This window comes from Podarcis erhardii, assembly GCF_964252035.2.
Source record: "Podarcis erhardii genome assembly, chromosome: 3".
Classification (NCBI taxonomy): domain Eukaryota; kingdom Metazoa; phylum Chordata; class Lepidosauria; order Squamata; family Lacertidae; genus Podarcis; species Podarcis erhardii.
The window spans coordinates 51,923,284-51,945,034 of NC_138507.1; the positions used below are offsets into that span (position 1 = coordinate 51,923,284).

General features: G+C 41.1%; 2 protein-coding genes across 7 annotated transcripts in view; one reads left to right on the forward strand and one right to left on the reverse strand.

The window, feature by feature from the left end:
- WASF1 (WASP family member 1) overlaps positions 1-17,098 on the reverse strand; it is a 44,790-nt gene extending 27,692 nt beyond the window's left edge. The window contains exons 1-2 of one of the 3 annotated variants that reach the window (XM_081857133.1): positions 16,936-17,098; positions 8,752-8,910 (exon numbers count right to left, since the gene is read on the reverse strand). Coding sequence is in view for 1 of the 3 variants with exons in the window: in XM_081857132.1 (XP_081713258.1) it covers positions 4,894-4,951 (58 nt within the window). In the remaining 2 variants the exon portion in view is untranslated. Of the gene's footprint in view, positions 1-4,893; positions 4,968-8,751; positions 8,911-16,935 lie in introns of those variants that run through there. The other 2 variants (XM_081857134.1, XM_081857132.1) reach the window with 2 other exon arrangements.
- The window catches only part of CDC40 (cell division cycle 40), an 86,271-nt gene that overhangs the window by 32,228 nt on the left and 32,292 nt on the right, over positions 1-21,751 (forward strand). Inside the window, exon 1 of one of the 4 annotated variants that reach the window (XM_081857124.1) lies at positions 18,141-18,206. The exons of 1 other annotated variant lie outside the window; for it this stretch is intronic. In XM_081857124.1, coding sequence (XP_081713250.1) covers positions 18,156-18,206 — 51 coding nt within the window. In that variant the 5' untranslated portion in view covers positions 18,141-18,155. Of the gene's footprint in view, positions 1-18,140; positions 18,207-19,305; positions 19,516-20,388; positions 20,512-21,751 lie in introns of those variants that run through there. 2 more of the 4 variants (XM_081857122.1, XM_081857125.1) reach the window with 2 other exon arrangements.

The following is a 21,751-nucleotide window of genomic DNA, read 5'->3' on the forward strand; positions in this document are numbered from 1 at the left end:
TTTCCAATGTATTGCAGTTTGTTGGACAGAAGTCATGGGTGTGTCCTCATTCCACTGAGCTTCTAGCTCTTAGGGAACAGGTTTTTTGCCTTGAGGCCAAGGTGGGCATACAGCTTTTTCATTGACCCAGAAGCAATAGCACCAGTTCTTAAACTCTTCCTCCTTCAAAGTAGCCAATTGGAACCAGACAGATTTACAAGACGTATAGTTATTTGGAATCTAATAGGATTGCTGGTCCATTACTGATAAGGTTTATTCCCTCCCCCCCTTCCCAGTTGTTAATTATGTCTGCTGCTACTGCTTAGGAATGTTTCTGGAACCAGCCCTGCTGCCCAAGGCAATTTTAGGCTAGTGTAACTGGTTCGGCTGCACTGGACACTGGTGCCACAGGGGACATGTCAACAGTGATGTAGAACGGAGCAAGAGAGGTAGGTGGGGGGTGATGCTGAATTTTAGCATTCCAGAAAGAGCTGCTGAAATTTGACAGCCTACATCCGCCACTGCGGCTGTTACTAGGAACAAATCTAGTACCACTGAATTACATAGTATATATGACAATGTTAAGAAGCACTATAGGTAGGTTTTGATTTTCACACCAATATTTTGTACATATATTTGCAACCTCAAAAAACTGAGAATTTTAGTATGCTCCACATATATGAAAAATTAAGATTCTTCAGCTTCTCAAGATTGGGGAGTGGGGGAAGAAATTGAGATGTTCTTGTTTGGATTTCTGCAATGCACTCTACGTACAGCTACCTTTGAAGGTTACTCAGAAACTACAATTAATCCAGAATGTGGCTGCTAGAATAGTGACTGAGAGCGGCTGCCAGGAGCACAAACCACCAGTCCTAAAATATATATATACATTGGCTCCAGTACATTTCTGAGCACAATTCAAAGTGCTGGTGTTGACCTTTAAAGCCCTAAACAGTTTGGCCCTATATACCTGAGGACAGTGTCAGAAACTCAGGTATATAACCTAGACACCAAATGGCTCCTTAAAAGGAGTTACAGTTGTCAAAACAGAATGTCTAGTTGCCATTTTGGGGCAAGATGGCTCTAAAGTCTTATTTTTCATATGACAGACTGATTATGATTGATTCTCAGTTAAATATCTGGTTAGTTCAGATGACAACCTTGAGCTAGGTTAAGAGCTTTCAGACCTTAAAGAAAAAATCCATGGAGAGTCCACATATATATTGGCATATTCTGACCTCTTTTTCTTAATGGTGACTGCTTCTGCTTAGGCTGCACAGAAAAAGCATTTTGGTTCCAGAAATTCATTCTAATTATGCAGATAAAATATAACTGATAGAATTCTACAAGATGGGGTATTAGCGTGTAAAAACGGTCCAGATCAAATGATCCGTAGGCATGCACCTCCAGATGGTAGAGATGTCAGGTGCCATCCTGGCACCCAGGCATCTTCACTTGGTTGTAAGTAGTCAAAAGCTAGGTGCAAACACATCTAAAGGAGTGCCTCCACCATCATCATTCAGTCCTGACACTGAGGCCCAGCTCTGAGGAACTTCTGGCAGTTCCCTCATTGCGAGAAGTTACAAGAACCAGGCAGTGGGCCTTCTTGGTAGTTGCACCTGTCCTGTGAAACGCCCTCCCATCAGATGTCAAAAATTCAAACAATTATATGACTTTTCAAAGACATCTGAAGGCAGCCCTGTTTTGGGAGGCTTTTAATAATTGTTGTGTCCCTTTATATTTTGTTGGAAGCTTCCCAGAATGCAACCTAGTCAGATGGGTGGGGCTAAATAAATAATGTGGGGGGTTTTCCCTTAAGAAGCATGAGGGCCACCCTCTCCTCAGCAGCTGGCATGCCTGGACACCTGTCAGGGGCCTCATCCCAACATACAAACTGAACCACTGCCAACCGCAACCCTCAAAATTAGACCTAGGTGCCACCATTTTTGTTTATCCTTGTGCGCATGCTTTAACAGCACAGTTACACAACCCAATCTTAGCCCTTTTTCTCCTCTTCCTGCTTCTCTTTTGCCTCATGGTGCAACTAAAAAAGACTCCAGTTCCTGTAGCACTGGCAGGAAAAAGAATCAACCATTTCTGTCTCCCTCCCCTAGGAATCACTCCCACTTCCATTTGGGATCAGTGCTTGATAAATAAGAGGCTGTGCTGGGGTAGTATGCGGGAACAAGTGAAAGGCCAGACTTGAAGGACAATGCTTCACTTTCTAGCCACTTTCCTTTCTCTCCCCTGCTTCCCCCACGCCTACTGCTCCAATATGAACTTAGACTCTGTGGCTGTAATAGTATTGAGGGATGAACCTGAACCCACCCTCTCTAGTGTCAGCCAGTAGTACAGTATGTAGGCTCAGGGAAGCAGCAGTAAGGGGACATGATACTATGGTAACAAAGGGCCTACAAATGACTGAAATCATTCCTGCACAGAAAAAGCAGTACTGTAGTCAACAAAGGTGGTAACTATGATATGCAAACTGAACATCAATATATGTAGAGCAGCAAAGATAAGGCTTCTGCATGAACAAAATCAAACAGTGAATGTGTGTTCCATGACCAACATAGAAGCTTGAGTAGCTTGTTGCTGCATGGCCAGAAATACATATTCTATGGCATAGGATTCAATATTCTTGTGAATAAAGGATATAGATGTCCAAATCAGCAAAATGAATATTGCCACATTCAAAATTTCCACAGAAACATAAATATTACTCTACACATTATCTGTGCACAAAGAAGAATCCATCTTATTCCCCAGGGCTACAAATACCTTGTTCTTAAAGCTCCACACACTTCTGTAGGTAGCTTTACATATGCACATTTCCAGCAGTGCAGAGACCACAAACACGAAAATGGCTAAAGGAAGAATGTGGTATCTTCTGTATGGCTAAAAGGATTGGGGCAAGTTTCCCAGATTTTTTTTGCTGTTCTTAGCAGGGGAGCAGCAGTTATTTCTTTAACCAGAATTCAGAAAGCAAGATCTGTTATTTGTTGCTGGCAGTGAAAACTAAGGCTGCCTTCAGAAAAACTGGCTCTATATCATGTATTATTATTTTGCATAATTTTTGTTTATTCTCTTATTTGTAGTATCTTTTACCTTCTTGTGACAAATTCTAGATGCCCTCTTCCCTGCATCATAAAAGCTTCTTTAATAGAAAATGCTTTCTTGTCTCTCTCCCCCATGCCTTCCAATAACAAGGAATAAAGCACGTGTTGTTATTACTCAGAACCTTAGCTGGTGATTTTGGGTTGAATCCAAAGATTTTGTCTGCACAAAACGCCAACTGTGGCAACTTATTTTTACAATAACAAAAAATGAGGAGAGCACAAAATACATTGTCTATTAAGGGAAATAACCAAATCAGCACAGTTGTTTTGATCCACGGACTGCACAATATGCTTCAAGGTCTAAGAATCTCCACATCCCTTCTTCAATATAAAAATCAAGTATGCACAACCCAGACCTTTGCAGCAGTTGGGGTAAGTTTGTCTAACAGGAGGTTAAAGAATGAGAGAGAGCTGCAAACAGATAGACACATCTAGGAGGATATTGGCTGTTGTAGAGGTCTCTCAGAAATCCTATCTCTCTACCAGCAAGACTTTCCTCAGCTACAGATTGACTGTGGCCAAACCTTCAATGCATTACAAGCAAGATTTAACTGCATGCAAGGGCCTTTATCTGCCTGAGCAGTTTGGAATCCTTGCTGAAGGCACAGAACAGTTTTGTCATTGCTATAACACAGCTCACCCTGGAGGTACATGTCTAGCATGGCCATGATAAAACAGAGAATGGCATATCTACAGTAGAAGCTTGGGGCAGAATATAAGAGCAGACAGTACCACACGGCCAGCTTTTTGGTTCGCTAGTGTATATGGATGCTTCTGTACTCTGTGTACCAACTCAAAACTGGAACACATCCTTCTTTTTAAAGATTTTCCATTAGTGACTCAACAGCAGTCTAAGAAGCCAAGAATTAATCCTGGGGGGTGGGGGCTAGTCCAGTGAAACTTCAAGACGAACAAGTATTTGGACATAAGCTTTGGTGGGTCAAAGAACACTTTTCTCAGGCACATGAAATGCTATCTGCAGCTGACAGATGCATCCGTAAACATATGGGTATGCGTACAAGAGTGTAAGTGTACACACACACACACAGCTATAAACAAGTTTGTGGGAAGAAGTGCAATGTAGCAAAATGAAGATGAAAGGCTCAGGAAAGCATGATAGTCATGTTATAACCTATTAAGAGTGCAGTTCAGAACATTAGGCATTCAAAAAAAGAACAAGAAAAATCCAATTATTCTGGCCCGGTACGCAAAGAAACAAAAAGCAGCTAAAGAAACAATTATTTTCTGCAGCAACCTGGCCACACCCAGTCTCTACTGACCCCAATTATGATGATTATCAAATCTTTAAGTGTTTTATGTTTATTAATCATATTTATTTGCCAAACCACAACTAGTTGTGAGTGTGTCACAGCCATGATTATTGTATCCTTTGCCTTTTTAAATAGATTTTGTGGTTCTGTGCCAAGTTGTTCATTTCCTGTGAATGCTGTGTGCTCCACCCCTTCTGTTCAAAGTTTTTGCTTCCCTGGGTAGCCTCTCCTTTGATTGTGATCTCATTGCCTAAGGAGAAGAATTTCAACCCTAATGTTCCCTTTGAAATGTTAGCATCTTTATGTGGGGACACTTAAACATTCAATCCCCCACCTACAGCCAAACAGCAGATGCATGGTGTGAGTCAGCTCTCATTTACAATCATGTAGGGACAGGGGAGGAGTGGAGAAAAAGTTGTGATGGGTGATTGAACTTTCTTCCACATAAACTAGGTTGAAAGTCACACCAGGGTCACTTTTAATTGCAGAATTTACAAAGAAGCAGAGCTACTAGATATGGTCACCTGCACAGCTGCAGCCAATGTCCACAAATTTCAGACATGTGTAATTCAAAATTTTCATTCTGTAAACAAAAAACACCTAGGGTAAAAAAACGCAAAACCCTCACTAAATCTACTAATGTTTTGCCATTGTGGTACTTTTTTGGTACACCTTTGCCGCGGCTCCGGGGCAGATACTAGCGAGGGGAGGAGGCGCATTGTGCGCCCCGACACTCCCCACTGTGGCGGGTACTATACTGGCTGTAATGTCGCATGGGGGCGGTGCGTGCGTTAGTCACGCACCGTGCCGACATCACCTTCCCGCCCGCCCGCTACATTGAAAGGGGGCATGTACGCTGGTCACTGTTTTGAAGGGGAGTGAAGAACACACAAACACGCAAAAAGGTAACTTGTTAATTTAACGTTTATTTCTATGAGGAGGAGTAAATTCTGAGGGGTCAAACAAAGAAATAATAAAAATAAGTGACAAAAAGTTATTTTTATAATGACGAGTTTTGCAGCTCCCAGGTTTTTTTTCATCGGGAACGGGTCCAAGTGGCTCTTTTTGTCTTAAAGGTTGCAGACCCCTGGTCTAAGCCGTGTTTGTTTTAAACAAAAACACATACATGTATTTGTATATATGTATAGTTTAAATAACTCAGGTGGCATTCAACTAAGTTTTACTCAGGGTAAATGCACTCAAATTAATGTTCATTAATTTTAATTAGTGTACTCTGAGTAACACTTAGATGAGTAACACCCAGGTATAGGGAGTCCCATATAATGCATAGTTTGAGAACAAATAGCTATACACAGTTGAACAGAATTTTCACAGCTATGAATAAAATGTATGTGTCTATTCTAGTATGGCAAGTTTATACAATTCTCATTTCTTCTAGTTTGTAGTTTAAATTGTGTTTAATTGTTTCATTTGTTCTAATATCAATGAGTTTCCTTTAATGTCAATTCACTGTGTGTTAATAATAGTATGAAATGAATCCTGCTTGTCATGTTGTAGCTCTTGCAGATTCATCCCCAAAATTCAAAAACTTTATTTCCATTAGAGACATGGCTAGAATTGATATCACAGTGGATTAATTAACACATACAGTAAGTAATTCTGAATCAGCTGATTGCACTCCAGAACAAAGTGATGCGTTCAAAAGTTTATCTGAAAAGCAGTATGATTGATGCAAACAATAGCCATACATATTGATATTCAGTGCCTGGATAGGGAAAATTCTAGGTAGGAAAGAATGATCTAGGACAGGCACCCCCAAACGCGGCCTTCCAGATGTTTTCGGACTACAACTCCCATCATCCCTAGCTAACAGGACCAGTGGAAAGGGATGATGGGAGTTGTAGTCCCCAAAAACATCTGGAAGGCCGAGTTTGGGGATGCCTGATCTAGGATCTATCTGAATGCCAGCACACATCCTCTAAAACTCACAATTTTGTACTACAGCACCTAGACCTATACAAATATTCCACTAGTGCAATCCTGCATATAGTTCAAATCCTGAATCACACACACTATAGACTAAAAGTAATTTAGTCTATAATAGGCAGAATAACAGGAAAGGATGGCAAGTAGGGAGCTGTTCAGCTACCACCAACTGCTATAAAGCCCTCTCCAGTCCCTTTTTGATTTATTGACACTCCTTCAACATGTACAAACAAATTAGACTGCATCCAAAATCATATACGTGTGGAGGTTAAGATCTACACCAGCTACCTCTTTGATTCTTATAAAAAGACAATATGGACATGTAAATTGGTTTTGGGGTTGTTGTTTTTTTGGTTTGTGGTTTTTTTTTTTTTTTTTTTTGCTGTTTTACCTGTTGGACACTTAACCTCTGGCAGAGGTTGCTAAGCTTTTGGGGCCAACAGAATTTTGGGAGAAAGATATCCAGGGAATTGTTCTGCAGACAGTTCCAAAAGGTAGCATTTGATGAATGCCAAGACTTCCTACCATGAATAGTATTGAACTAAGTTTTGAACTAAGTATTGAACTGTTGAACTAAGACCAAATACAGAACTTTCACCCACAAGGCCTTTAAAATTATAATTAAAAGAAATGATTAGAGTGGGATGCAAAAGTGTATCAACAGTAAAGCACTTCAGTAACCCTTTAAAGGCACTGGCCCTTGCTTGAGCATTGTATTGCTGGTCCTGACTTGGGAACACAGTAGAAAGCTATTGAGATTGTCTCCAGTTGACTTAAAAGAACTAATGTAGAAATTACAGGATTATTTCAAAATAGCGGGACTGCACTGTAATAGCAGAAGTCCTCACTCAACATATATTTGCAAAATTGCATCACAGTCATAATATGCCAGTAATTAGCAATTTGGATTGGAAGCATTGGTTAATTATCAATTACTCTTGAATCTTGGCTTCTTAGACTGCTGCTGACAATCACCAGAGAAAAAGGCAGCAGAAGTTAAAAGCTATAGCTAACTAGATTTCTAACTTTTCTTTTCACATTGCTTCAATTGTGATATCCTGTATCTAGCCTGATGGAGGAATCCCCAACAGTAAGGAGGAGATGTGCAGCATAAAATAGTTCTGCAAGCTATGAGAAGATTGGCATATGTAATTTTCATATTCTTCAATGTATATGTTGAAATAGAATGTAAATTAAGTAAATTTCAAGGCATTTCCTAAAACACCATGCTGAGAATCTTCTAATATCTCCTACTACTAATTAATGTGCTCATCTGTTCAGATGTTGTAAGCCAGACATGAGCTTTATAACACTACTTTCATTCTACAGTGTATTTTGAAAGCATCAGCAGAACAATTTTGCTAAAGTGTAGAAAAAGCCCACAGAACAGAAATTGTGTTATTTAATACGATGGTACAAACAGAAGTGAAACTCTTTTACTATCATGATGTTCAATCTGTTTCAGATTTCAATTTCCATAATTTGCTTTGGCTGCTAAGCAACAAATCAAATATGGTTTGATGTATTTCATATTTGAATGCATTATTCCCCCTGCTGCTCTGATGGCTGAAAATACAGTTGCAGAAGACTTGCTTTCAGAGGAACACTATTCAAAGAAATATAGATTTCAATAGGGGTATTAATCATCTGAAAAAATACAAGAATCCACAGAAAGTAAGACTCCAATTCTTAGAAGAGTGTTATCAATCCATCATCATTTCTCCTTCAAACAACATGAAAGGGCTTTGGTTCTTACCTTAGTCTATGGGAGAGCATCTCTAAAATTAAAAAAATGGAAACCATGGGAAAACAGTTTAACTCATATTGATCTATTGCTAGAACTCCTTTTTTAGTACTCAAGGTCTTGTCTCTCAAGTTTCCATTTGCCAACTTCAGTACCCTTAATAAATAAATCACAGTATCAATAAGGCACACCTTGCTAAGACCTTCACTTTAAAAGACTGCACACAAGTTACTCCCGGTGTTTAAAAAAACTGCACACAAAGCAACTGATGTTGAGATGGAAGGCAGCAAGCAGAAGAAGTTGGAAACTTTCAAGAATATCATGATTAGGAAATGGCAGCTTGCACATTACCTCTTCCAGAGATAAATGACAGCTGCCTCAAGCCCATTAATTTTGCATTGTTTGACATTAAAATTAGTAATTATAATCAATATTTCACTGGTAGAGAGGAAATGGGATGTGCAAGATAAATTATAGATTTACCATTTAATTAAGCAATTTTTCAGACAAAGAAACTGGAATTCTGATCCAAATTATAAGAATTACCACTTATATTCCACTTATACTATATTCTCTCTATACTGTACTGGAAGATAGGTATGCTCAACCTTGCATTCAAATTCAGTTTACCAGATCTTAGCCAACGTGTCTAAGATCAGAAATTATGTTTGTACCATCTATCTTAACTTACCTTTTGCTTTTCAGTTGTCTTCTACCAATAACACTCCAGGGGGTGTTTGATTTTACACACTCAAAATAGTCTTCTGTGCATAAACAGGTACTGCTTCATTATAGGAAAGCATACACTGCAATCACTTGTGTCTCATCTCTGGCCAGGAAACGGTCACATCTAGAAGTGAAAGGTTAATTTAAAACTATTTAATCTTTGACCTTTCTACAAATGATTGTCAACAAGGATGTAATTGGTGTAAATTATTATGTTAATACCTGTCCACTGGGAACTGGATTGAGACTACAACTGCATTTCACACATTAGAATATACTGGCTTTTTTTTTGGCATTTTTCATATTAAGATATGGATGATCATGACTTTCAGTGAATTTTTTATATTTTCCACCTGCTAGATATATAAACAACTACTTCTTTTTTTTACAACAAAGTTATAATCTCAATGCTACCATCTACAATGTTGGAGGATTATATACGAAGGAGAAAAGGAGACAAAAACATCATGGGACAACAGTCCCCATAGCTGTTGAGGAGCACACAGAGTATTAAGTGGGTCAGGTCTGCTGCACAAAATTTACGATTACCATACTTCAAATAGCTGCAGGGGTCCAAAATAACCCCACCGGCTTTGGGGGGGGGGAATACATTTTGAGTGAATTTCAAGGATTTGTATCTTCCAAAGCAAAAAGTCCTAATCCTTAAAAAATTATTAATTATATTTGGGCAGAATACAAATCAAATGCTATCTATATACAAAATTCATGACATGTGAAGCCACATGTAAGTAATGAAGAATCTTATTGACACCTGCCCCATGCTTAAGAGATCCCTCACTCCATCTGTTTTAATCATCTCAAAATAGGACGTTTCAAGTCCACTTAATCTTTGGTTATTTGGATTGGATTTAATTCATCCTGTTTGACATATGGGATTTATGTTACTCTTATGCTGTGATCTTATTTTATGATTACATCGGGCTTTTAAAAAAGAGGTGATGTGTGCTCTGGTGTCTTTAATGCACCAAGTAAACCTAAGTCTCATGCATGGGATAAAAATGATAGGCAGCAAAACTGATAATGTGACAAGAAGGTTGGGATAGGAATATCAGATTATAGAGCACAAATGAAAGTGAGATCCATCCAGTAAAGCAAGAAAAAGACTCAAAGTGTGTGTAACTTACTCACAATTGAAAAGTACATCTCAACATCAGAGGAGGGATTTCTTATTTTCTGTAGTACACTACCTACTCAAGTCTCTATTGAATTCAAATCTGATAACTGTAAAATCTTCGTATGATTTCCAATTCAGCTGCTTCATACTGAAATTTTTGTGTAAGACACCTTTGAAGTTGGTTAGAGAATACCTTGCAGACATGTTCATCCACTGGTTTCTGAGTGTTGACATGTTTAATGTCCAATTCATGTCAAGGCAGAAAGGCACTGCTGGCACATGATAACATGTATCACACAGAAAATAGGCAAATTAATGAGTCCCTGGTGGTACTGCCAATTATGTTGCCCCATGATAGCATCACCTGAGCAAATATGAGGACAAGGCTAATATTGAATCAGTTGAAAGGGCTAGCTCCTGAATTTGTGTTTATTGGTAAGTAGCTGCTTCAGATGGTGATGACGGGCAAAGGAAGCTTTCTACCCAATATTTGAAAAGAAAAGCTCACATTCCAAGAAAGGCTGCTGATCCTTAACGATGCGCTAGAGATAGGATATAGCTGGGAGCTGTAGGTGACAACTATTGATACTCAATAGTTGTGATAGCAGAAGCCACCAGTGCAATGAATCCTGTTAGCACAATGGGGCTTCCCCTCACTCCCAGTTGGCTCCAGAGAGGTTGAGAGAAGTGCTAGAACAGCTCACTGGAGGAGAATGGAGATAGTGCCATTAGTGCAAGAATTTATGCTTGCCTGATGGAGGAATCTCCTTAGTACTATTTTGAATTCCACCCTTTCTCGATTCAATTGACTCTTTAGACTGACACAGCCAAATAAGTATCTATTTCTAAATTTGCTTAAGTACAGTGGTACCTCGGTTTAAGAACAGCCCTGTTTACAAACGATTTGGTTTATGAACTCTGCAAAACCAGAAGTAGTGTCCCAGTTTGCAAACTTTACCTCAATCTAAGAATGGAATCCAAATGGTGGAAGGGCACCAGCGGCAAGAGGCCTCATTAGGGAAAGCGCGCCTCGGTTTAAGAACAGTTTCAGTTTAAGAACGGACTTCCAGAACGGATTAAGTTTGTAAACCAAGTTACTGTAGTTTTTGAAATCCTTTATGTAGATCCTGTAGATATTTGTGCCTATACAAGTATTATTGAAAATGCAGTTATGTCTTAACTTGGCTGTAAACCTTCAGGCAATGACAGAAGTCATTGAGAAATTCTACCTTATTCCAGAAGCTATATCTATTACATAGCTATATTATAGTGATCAGAAAATTTAATGGTTATGTACTGGTTGATGGTGGAGTGAAGGGCCTGGAAGTATTACAAAAGGATCTCCTTCCTTGGAGTCAGTTGCTTCCCTACCTCCTTTGGCAGAAAAGGTAAAATATAAATTTAGGAAGTAAATAAATAAAGGTATGATGCCATTGACCAAGTCAATAGTTCAGTTGGTTAGAGTGTGGTCCTGATAACACCAATGTTGCAGGTTCAATCCCTATGTAGGACAACTGCATATTCCTGCATTTCAGGGGATTGGACTAGATGATTCTCAGGGTCTCTTCCAACTCTATGATTTTATAATCGGAGTATCTCAGATACAGTAGACACATGCAGACAGGAGTTGAGAGTATTGCTCCAACTCAGTCAAAAATATGGGGTGCTACTATGCATAAGCCAATTTTACAACAGTGACATTCATCTCATTGAAACTGGAGTGTTAAAGATTGTATTCTCTCAAGCAAACTTATGTGGTGGTGAGTTCTTTCAAAATGCATAAATTTGCTTGGAATCAGAATAACCAAAGTTGATGTCTATCCAGCAAAAATAATTTGTTTTCAAAATGTATATGCCCCTCCCATTAAAACTGTTCTTTTGTATGCAGTTATTATGAAATATAATTTCATTAGACATTATTGCTGTTTGGAATTGCATGTGACAGCAAGAAATCATTGTGCAAATGTAAAATATGTGCTGGAAAACTGCTGATTAAACTAGCATGTTTAAGGAGGTTATTTGATTTATACTACCTGTACACAATCCAGACAATGTATTCCTCTTGTACAAAGACAAGAACATAGCCAGAATAAATATTAAAATACTCAATATGTTCAGGGATTTGGCCAAGACAGTATAAAGTGACTTCTGAGAACCTGACTTGACACAAGTCTGGTATGCTGCTGTGAGAAGGCTCTGGGACGGTAAACTACAAATAAAAATGTACAACACCCCCACCCAATCAAAAAAGCTACTGGCTTTCCCCTCCTTTTTAACTTCTGTACCCTAAAGCAGTAAATAGTGATTTACCCCAGAATCTAACAACAATGGGCAGAATGAAGAGCTCCAGCAATGAAACAAAATTATTCCAGAGGAATTCTGGTTAAAGTGCTGGTACAAAATGGAATGCATAATTATTTTTAAAAATTATATACACATAAATCTCAGATCATACCTAAGCCCTAAAATTTCAGTTGATTATTTTACCATATGTATTAAGACTTTGGTTTGGTCGTGGGATATTAATTAAATATGTTAATTAAATGTGCCACACTCAACTGCGAAGTGAATCACCTGACATCACTATGATGTCAAGTGATGCTGTGCCTTGAAGCCCCCATTGCCAGGACTTGGGCTGCTTGAAAGCCCTTTTGCAAACAGCCCTGCACTGCTCTACAAACCTCAGAAAACCAGGGATTCAAGGAGCAGTGCAGGGCTGTCTGCAAAAGGGCTTTCAAACAGCGGTGGTTTCCCATTCAATGAAAACTGCTTCTCCCTCCAGGAGAAAGGTGATGGGCGGTGGGCAAGGCTCTTCCAAACTGGTCTGACAGGCCAAATAGGAAGGGCTGGGGAGCCATGTCTGACCCATGGCTGGAGGTTCCACGCCCCTGGTATAACATAATGCTATTCTTTAGCAGGTAGTCATTATATAAAACAACTAAAGTTAGTGGTAATGTTTTACAGTAATCTAGTATGTTTTCCATTTTTAAAACTTTATAGCAAGCAAGAAGCCTAGAAAGGTCTTTCTCATCTGAAGATTCTCATGTTGGAGTTTGACGTGCCAGTAGATAATGTCAAACCAACAGGCTGGTCAGATTTAATATACGGGGGAAATGGAATCTATACCGAAGATGTACAAAATGGGGAAAATGTATAGAAAAGACTGTACACAATGCATAAATGTGATTTAGAAGAATAAATTAACAGGCACTGCACTCTTATTACCTACAGCTTGTCACAAACAAAACACAGAGATCAGCCTTCCTCAAACCATTCTATCAGGTTTTCATCATCCTGCCCCACTTTTCTTCCAAAATTTTATCCCAGTGCATTTCACTCCACTGTATAAAACAAATTGCAATGAGATGTCCATTTCTTTCCATGCATATTGTGTGCTTAAAAGTTCTTCATCCCACTGAATGGGGAGGAAAAAAACTATTGCCAAATATAATTGGTGTGGGTGTAATATTTGTGTACATATTCCAGAATGGATTCCTTGAAATCCAGTGATTTCAATGGGGGCCCTACAAGAGTGACTTAGTTGGGTATTATCTTCTGTGACCAAGTCAAGAACTGGCAACTACATTAGGCATCTAAAAGATAATTAAAGAAGAACCCTTAGGAATGAGCACCAACACATGCCAGTCGGTATTCAAATTCAATTTGTTTATTTAAACTACATATATGCTGCAAAGCCCTCCCAGGGCAGCTTAAAAAGAAAATTGGATTCACTTATGTAGGATAATTTAGCTTCATATGGTTAGCAGAAATACTGTGCTTTCAAATGATTTACAGTATTAACCACTTACAATGCTTCTGATCCTCCTTTTACCATTCACCTTCAATCAGTTTATATGCCACATCCTGTATTATCAGCCGCCACTGGACATAACCTTTGGAAGTTTCAAGCTTGTAAAATAATATACTAGATGACAACTAGCATTTTAAAAATCCACACATTTGCTTGTCTAAAGCAAATAACTCTTCCTGAGACAAGAATGGTAACAAGAGCACCTTTTATAACTGAACTGTTCTAAATATTCCTCTTGTATCGACTCATTCTAAATCAGACAAGGCTATCTTCACATATATCTATTTCCCTCGGTTTTATACAAATGCTGGTTATGTTGTTCATAGACTCACTCTGAAAACACACACACATACTGCACCTCACTGATGGTAAAACTAGAAACAGATATTTGAAAGCCTTTACAGCAAATGCATGCTACTGCAGAACAGTGCACTACTGTATTCACACATTTCAACTTAATTATATATCTCATGCCCAGTGTTGCTGGATAAAAGCAATAGAGACTTCAACAAAATAGTTTTCTGAATGGGGTATCTGACCAATGTTTTCAAAGATACATTCTGAGCATGATATTTTTGAACACTGGTATTCGTAAACAAGAGACCTCTGTATGTGCATTGTTATGTTCAAAATAAATCTGTTACATTATTACCTAAAGCCAGTAGGGTGCTAATATAGATATATATTTGCTACTGTTATTATTAAGTTGACCATACCTACAATCAGGTTTTTATCATCTATTATAGAATGTCTAGATTTAGCTTTATTTTTACATTTGCTTCACATATGATGGAACATCTGCAGTATAATGATCCAAAGGTAGTATCAGTGAATTTTTTTGCAAATAGGCCCTTGAGAAACGATTTTTTTTTTAATACACAGTTTGATACATCTATTTCCAGACAAAGTTTTAAATTTTAAAACCTAATTTACAGGAAGAAGCAATTCAATGCAACTGAAGTACATTATGCAGGATCCATTATTGGTAGATCACATTTCAAATTCTTTAAAATAAGAGCATCACAGACACTTAGTCTCTGCAATTCTCAGACTCTGCAAAAGATTAGAAAAAGCCTAGAAATGTAACAAAATATTACTAGGAAGCCTATTTTCATATAAATATTTTATGCTTTATAGATTAAAAAACCTCTATCACCTTATTGTCCAGCACTGGCTTTCAAAAGTTCTTATATACATGAATTATTTAAAAAGCACTCAAAATAAAATATCAAATTCAATACCTCATATTTGCACTATTTTTAATTTCAAACTAGTACAAAATTATGTAAAATGTCAGAAATTAACAGCTAAAAGAGTTGAAGGCAGTTGAAAGAACTGATTCAGATCTATCACTATAAGCTTAGTTTCATTTAAAATTAGGCATTTAGACTATTTTAGATTACTACCATTTTTGCATTGCTTGCAGTAGATTTTATACATTTGGGAAGCATGTGTATGCTTTGACTACTACCAGGCAGTTAAGGTCTCTAGCTAGATTTAAGACATATAGGCAAAAATTTATGAAGTAGTTATGATCTCTCATAGCACCACCTATTATAACACATCTAGAGAGAAAGAGAGGTCCTTTCTTACTTTTACATGTCCAGAAGAAAAGCATTACAACTCTTCATCCCATCCTATATTACTTTCTTGCCCACTTCAGTTATACTGGCTGTATACAGTAGTAATTATTATTATTATTATTATTATTATTATTATTATTATTATTTATGCCACCCGTCTGATTGGGTTACCCCAGCCATTCTGGGAGGCTTCCAGCAAATTATAAAACCACAGTAAAACATCACACCTTAAAAACTTCCCTAATATTTTACTTCACTTTATAGCAGCAGTCTGGCAAATATGAAGAACAATATTCATATTATATGATCTAAAGAACATGAGGCTGCCACCTTGCTGAAGCTAAGGCAAAGGCCATAGCTCAGTAGTACAGCATTTGCTTTGTATGCAGGATTTCCCAGGTTCAATCCCCACCATCTCCAGGTAGGACTGGTACAACCCTGCCTGAAATCCTGGAGAGCGGCAGGGAGTCATTGGAGAGGATTGCTACTGATCTAGATGGATCAATGGTTTGGCTCAATATACTGTAAGGCAGTTTCCTATGTTCCTAAACTGAACAGGTCTAATGTCTGGTCAGTGCCAGGATGGATGATCACTTGGAAATCACATGTACACTGCCCTGAATACAGGATGGAAGAAAAGCATGATATAAATGTAAGATGATAATGAGTAAAATAAGCAATGTGCTGAACAGCAGCTATGTTGGGGCTAAAGCCAGAGTAAAATAGCCCCCAAATTTGGATAGAAACACAATAATAAAATAAATAAATTAAAAGGGTATTTCCCAGTCCCCTCCTCTATTTTTCACTGAAACCTTATTACACTAGATCACAGGCTTTTGCTCTCTGTTAATTAGCCGAGAATAAATACCATCTGCTGGTTTGGTATTCAGAACCACTAATGCAGATTAAGATTCCTACTTCACTCTCAAAGGTAAGGGGGGGGGGAGAGAAGGGGCCCTCATACTTCTAACCACTCCTTAGTCAAAATGTGGGTTGATGGGTCAGGAAAAAGGAAGTAACAAGTTTGCATCTTACGAGACAGAAGTTGGAAATTGGACAGATGGGGTGGGATGAGTTAGTAAATGGGGGGGGGGGCAGATTTTTTAAAAGGCTGTTCTTTTATTTCAGAATAATAGATGCGTACACAGGAGTGGAAACAGCTCAAATAGAGGGACGGTGAGTAACCAACCTCACGATCAGTCCCCTTTGAGGAGGATTCCCGAAGCAGACTCGCCTCGCCCCCCCCCCCTTTTCTTTCAGAGACCACAACTCCAATCTCTCATCGTGGGGGGGGGGGGCGAGGAGAGCAAGGCGACCGGAAGCTCCTGCATACCCCAACCTGAGGAAGGGAGGGGGAAGGGAGAAGAGGCTGCAAGAGCCGGACCCACTCGCCTGCGTCTCCCCTCCGTAAGCCGCGCAGAGGCGCCGGCCAGCACGACAAGGTGGGAGGCTCCCTCCTTTCTCCGGGTTGGAATCGGTGAGGTGAAGTCTCTCCCTCCACTCTGGAAAACCGGGGAAGCTGGGGGTCGGAGAGAGAAGCTGCGACGGCGGGAATGAGGAGGGGGGAAATGGGGAGGGGGGAGCACTGCAGTGAATGCGGGGCCGCAGCAGGGCACTCACCGTCTCTCTCTGCCCGTTCTCACAGCAATAGCCAGCAGCACCGTCCTTCTCTTCACATCTTCACACAGCCGCCGCCGCCGCCGCTCAGCCCCTCCCCTTTCTGTGTCTGTTGGGCTCGTGCCAGCCGGGTCCGTTTGGGTTTGAAGTTCGAACTCTCAATAGCCGCCCCCCTCGCGGACAGGCGCTCGTGCGAATTCGGGGGGGGGGGGAGAAGGAGGCTGAGATGATCCGTGAGAGAGAGTGAGGGCGGGGGGGGGGGGAGAAGGGGCCGGTAGAGAGAAACTGCGAAGGAGAGAAAACGCGGAGCTTCCCCCGCACAAAGCTTCACAATAGACACGCAGCGGCGCGCGCGTGTGTGTGTATGTGCGTGTGTGTGTGTGTCGAAGGCGGGGCTTCTCCGCCGGCTCCAGCACTCTCTCCTGGAACGGGGGTGGAGGATGGTAAAGGGGTGGGGGGAGGTGGAGGTGTTGTTTACGCAACCACCTGACTGGCGTCCTCGACAGATCCCTTGACACACATTGGAAAGGGAGTCGGGAGACACCACCATCATCCGGCTCCCCTGCCTCGCCACCCCCCAGCACGAGGTCGGGTGGTACAGGCTACTTTTGTTCTCTTGACGGGGGGAGGATGATGGAGGAGGCACCAGAATTATTGCGGCGTTTACTCAAGCCGGCTTGTCGCAGCCAATCAGAATGAAGGGAGGCGGAGCTGGAGGATGTTCCGACGCACTTATAGACGAATTCTTTCCAGCATTTAGCCCTGCTTATTCGAGAGAAATATTTTTCATGGCCCAGGGTCTTCCTATATATTTTGTGTCCGCCTCCATTTTCCTTTTGAGACGTGTTTGACTGGAAGCGAAAAGTGCTGAGGAGCCAGTACTTGATAGCGCAGGCTCTGGAACATTTATCACTGAAGTTTTCTTAAAGCTTATGGGACGTCTCTAGTCTAGGATGCACAAAGGAAGTGAGGTTGCAGTCCTATTACTCTCAGGAGCCAATCTTATCCAGCACACCTGACGGATTTCTGAGTAAACATAAATAGGATTGGATTGCAGTTTGCGGATGTTTATCGAAAGACGGTCTTACTAAATTCAGTGGGGCTTAACTATCTAGTAAGGCTGCAAGTGAACTAAGCACACTTACGTAAAAAGTAAATTGTGGAAATTAATGGGACCTGCTTCTGAATAAGCATGCGTGGGATTAGGCTATAATACACCTAAAATGCACGATTCAGAAATAAGCCTCATTGAGTTCCGTGGAATCTACCTGCAGGTGAGTAGAGGATTGCCGCCTGCCGCCTTAACCTGGGACTAACCCAGGGCCAAGAGCCCAACTTACCGGGGAAGTAAGAATTGGTCTTCTGAGTAGCTGTGGTTATGATTGCGCTGCATTTCAGTGGGGCTTACTTAAAAGTAAACATGCATATAGAGCTTGTTGTTTGCTTTAAAACACCCTACTTGTTAATGCAATGTGAAATCAAATGCTTTGCAGGCTACAGGATAATAAAACAAATGACACCGCATGGTTGTTGGTATGCAGTGGTTCCTCCTGAGTGCCGCAAGAATGAGCCAATGCATTGCTCGATACGTAGTTTGTCCTCGTAATGGACATGTAGCCTTTTAAACAACTTGCATGGCTCTTGGCAGCGCAATCCTATGCGCCATTTCTAGGGAGCAAGTCCCACTGATTTCAATAGGATTTCTACTCAGAAGTAAGTCCAATTCAGTGGGGCTTACTTCTGGGTAGGTGGTGGAGTTGCAACCTAGGGCTTCGTGAATGTTAAATCATATTACTTCGTACTTCTTCTGGGGCTACTTGAGAAAACAAGCTTTGTTTACTGGTGGTGGGAAATACAGCACTGAAGTGTTAAGTGTCACAGAATATTTGTGGAAGGGGGAACGATGGGGCACTGCGTCTCTTCAGCCATTTTATGGCAGGCCATAACATTCCTTCTCACATACTTGCAGCTGCCGCACCTCTGCTTATTTACTCGGAAGTCCTACTGAAGCGTTCTCCCAAATAAATGTGCATCAGGGAGCCGCTTTATACAGCCCAGTTCAGCGACGAAAAAGCTTTCATGTTTGGCTCTGGGTCGGCATGTCGGGTGCATGCTGGGATTTGTATACTTGCTGGAAGTCCTACGCCATGTAATCTTAAAACCAATCTTGGAATGAATGATACCTACGGCGAAGACTTCTTGACGGATGCTTTTAAAATTGGAGCAATTTTCTAAGAACAATTTTGCGATTTAAAACTGGGCAAAGTCGCGGAGCCAGCGCGTTATTCCCGACAGGGAAAGGGAGCTGTTTTGTACAGCTGCCAGGACCCGCCGGGTGCTCCTCGTGGCTCCTCCCTCCTGCCGATGGTCCACTTCCGTTCTGCTAAGATGTCGGCCGCCATAGCAGCGCTCGCTTCGTACGGCGTCTCGGACTCCGATTCCGACTCGGAAGCGGAGGGCAGGCCCGGCCACTCGGCGGCTCCCGTAGCCGACGAGGATGCGGTGCTGCACCTCGCCTCGTCTGCCCCGGCCCAGCAAGCGCTGCTGCCCGTCGTGGACTCGGCCCCGGCGGTGGCTGTCAAGGTAGGAGCTGCTCCGGAGTCGCCCGCCTGGGGCGCCGGGGCGGGGGGGGGGCAAGGAAGCGCTGCCTCCTCGCCCGTACGTGGTCCGAGGAGGTCGCCCAGAAGCGGCGGCTGCGGTGCTGGCACTCGCTCTCCCTCTCTCGCCCCGAGGTGAAGTCATTTCATCCTGCTCCGAGCCGGGCAGATTCTCCCCGGGGGTCACCTATGCCGCGAAGGTTTCTCGTTGGCGCACGAGGGTTGGCGCCAGTTTTTCTAGAAGAATTCCTCCGACTTCTATGCAGGACGGGCAGAAAGTCAACAGGGAGAGCTTGCTCGCCGTGGAGGGAGAGTGCTGGCCGACGAGTTCGCGCCTCTTGGAAGCCTGCCTGTTCCTTTAAACTTTAAAGCTTTAGGAGAACTCTTAAGGCGGAGAAGGGACATGGGGTTTACAAACTTAAGGCTCAAAAATACTTGGGTGTTTTGACTGAGAGAGGGTAAGGGTGGCCTATTTGGTATTCCTTAACGGGAAAGCGATCTCTAAAAGGTAGTGTGTCATATTTTTGCGCTGCTGCATCTTGGTCTGACCCATATTTCAAACTTTTGCTGTGAATAAACTTTGTTTATAAACTTTGTTTATGGGTTTCCCTTGCCCCTACTCAGAGTCTGAGTGGCAAAACCACCATTGCCCAGTTAGGCACCTTGCAGTGGAGGGACTTGAAAACATTACAGTACTTGTCTTTTCAATTGATTGGATCCCAGTCTAATATTTGCTCTGCTCGATTTTAAGGAACTAAGCTAATACCATTGATATCCTGGTTATGCTAGGCTTTAATGCTAGGTGTGATTCCACTCCCTTTATACATAAGGGGAGCTTACCTGCTTCATTCTGTACAGCAGAGATGGCTGACCTGTGACCCTGCAGGTGTTGCTCAGCTCCAGCTCGCAACACCCCTGACTAATTGCTGTGCTGGCTGGTGCCAATAGAAGCTGGAGTCCAGCTACATCTGGATGGCAGAAGGTGAGACAGCCCTGTTGTACAATATTCTTGACATCTGGCTAGGATCCATTTAGGCTGTCTTTATTAATGCTTTCTCATGTATGTGAAACTTTAAGCTTATTCTGTTGTAGTACAACAGGCTAGGCGTCTATAAATTGCTTCCTCCTGTTTCCACTTTAATCTATGCTTCACAGTAACCTCCAATTCCATGAGATTAAAGACCATTAAAACAACAATAACCCTATGATGATTGCAATAGCTCTTGTTTGTGTTCCCCAGCAATTGATATTCAGAGGCATAGTGCTTCTGATCCATGAGGTAGTATATAGACATCATATTGGCAGTTTGCTTTCAATTCCTTTTGTAATGATCATTAATATGGAAACAAAAAAAAATTCTTCCATTAGCACCTTAGAGACCAACTAAGTTTGTTATTGGTATGCACTTTCATGTGCATGCACACTTCTTCAGACACCTTAATATGGAATTTGTCTTTTCTTAGCTGCCACACACTGTGTCATCATTTTCTCTGTACTACTCAACGCAATTCCAAAGTCCTTCTGAGAAGTGAAATGCTAGTATGGACCAGGACTGGGCATGAAATAAAACGGAGAATGGTTATTAGGCTGGGCTGTTAAGATCTGGTCTCTTCTTCATCCTCTCAGCAATTCCTTTTGCTACCCTTGTGAAAAACAAGGAGACCCTCACACGGATCTCTCACCTCCCCTACAGATGTGCTTTTCTTGCCTGTCTTAATTAATGGCAGGTCTTAAGCAATGCTGCTGGTTGAACTAGCAGATCAGGAGAGAAGCAAAAGACTCAACCTTTTCCTTGCTTCTCTCCCTCTGCCATAGCTGCATCATTCTTCCAAAGTTCAGCAGTCAACCACTTGAGAGAAGGAAGTTGCAGTCTTGCCAGAAGCAGTTTTGGAGAACCAGTTGCCCAAATCAAACTTAAGTAAATTGAATAAATTTCAGTGTATCTAAATAAAATTTAACTGAAAAGTATCCATAGCTACTATGTGGAATCTTATACAAGATCCAAGCCCTTTTACATTGTCCAGTATCTAGCTGCATAACCCTGTCCATCTCTTTGTCATGCCTGTGTGTGTCTAAAACACATGGGACTCTTACATCTATGGCAATATAATTATTCATGAAATCATATAGCTGTTTTTAGGTTGTGAGAGTGAGGACTCCTTTTAGTCTTCCTGCTCTTGCTTATCTCAGCCCTTTCTTTTACCCCCACTGTAGTCTACTAA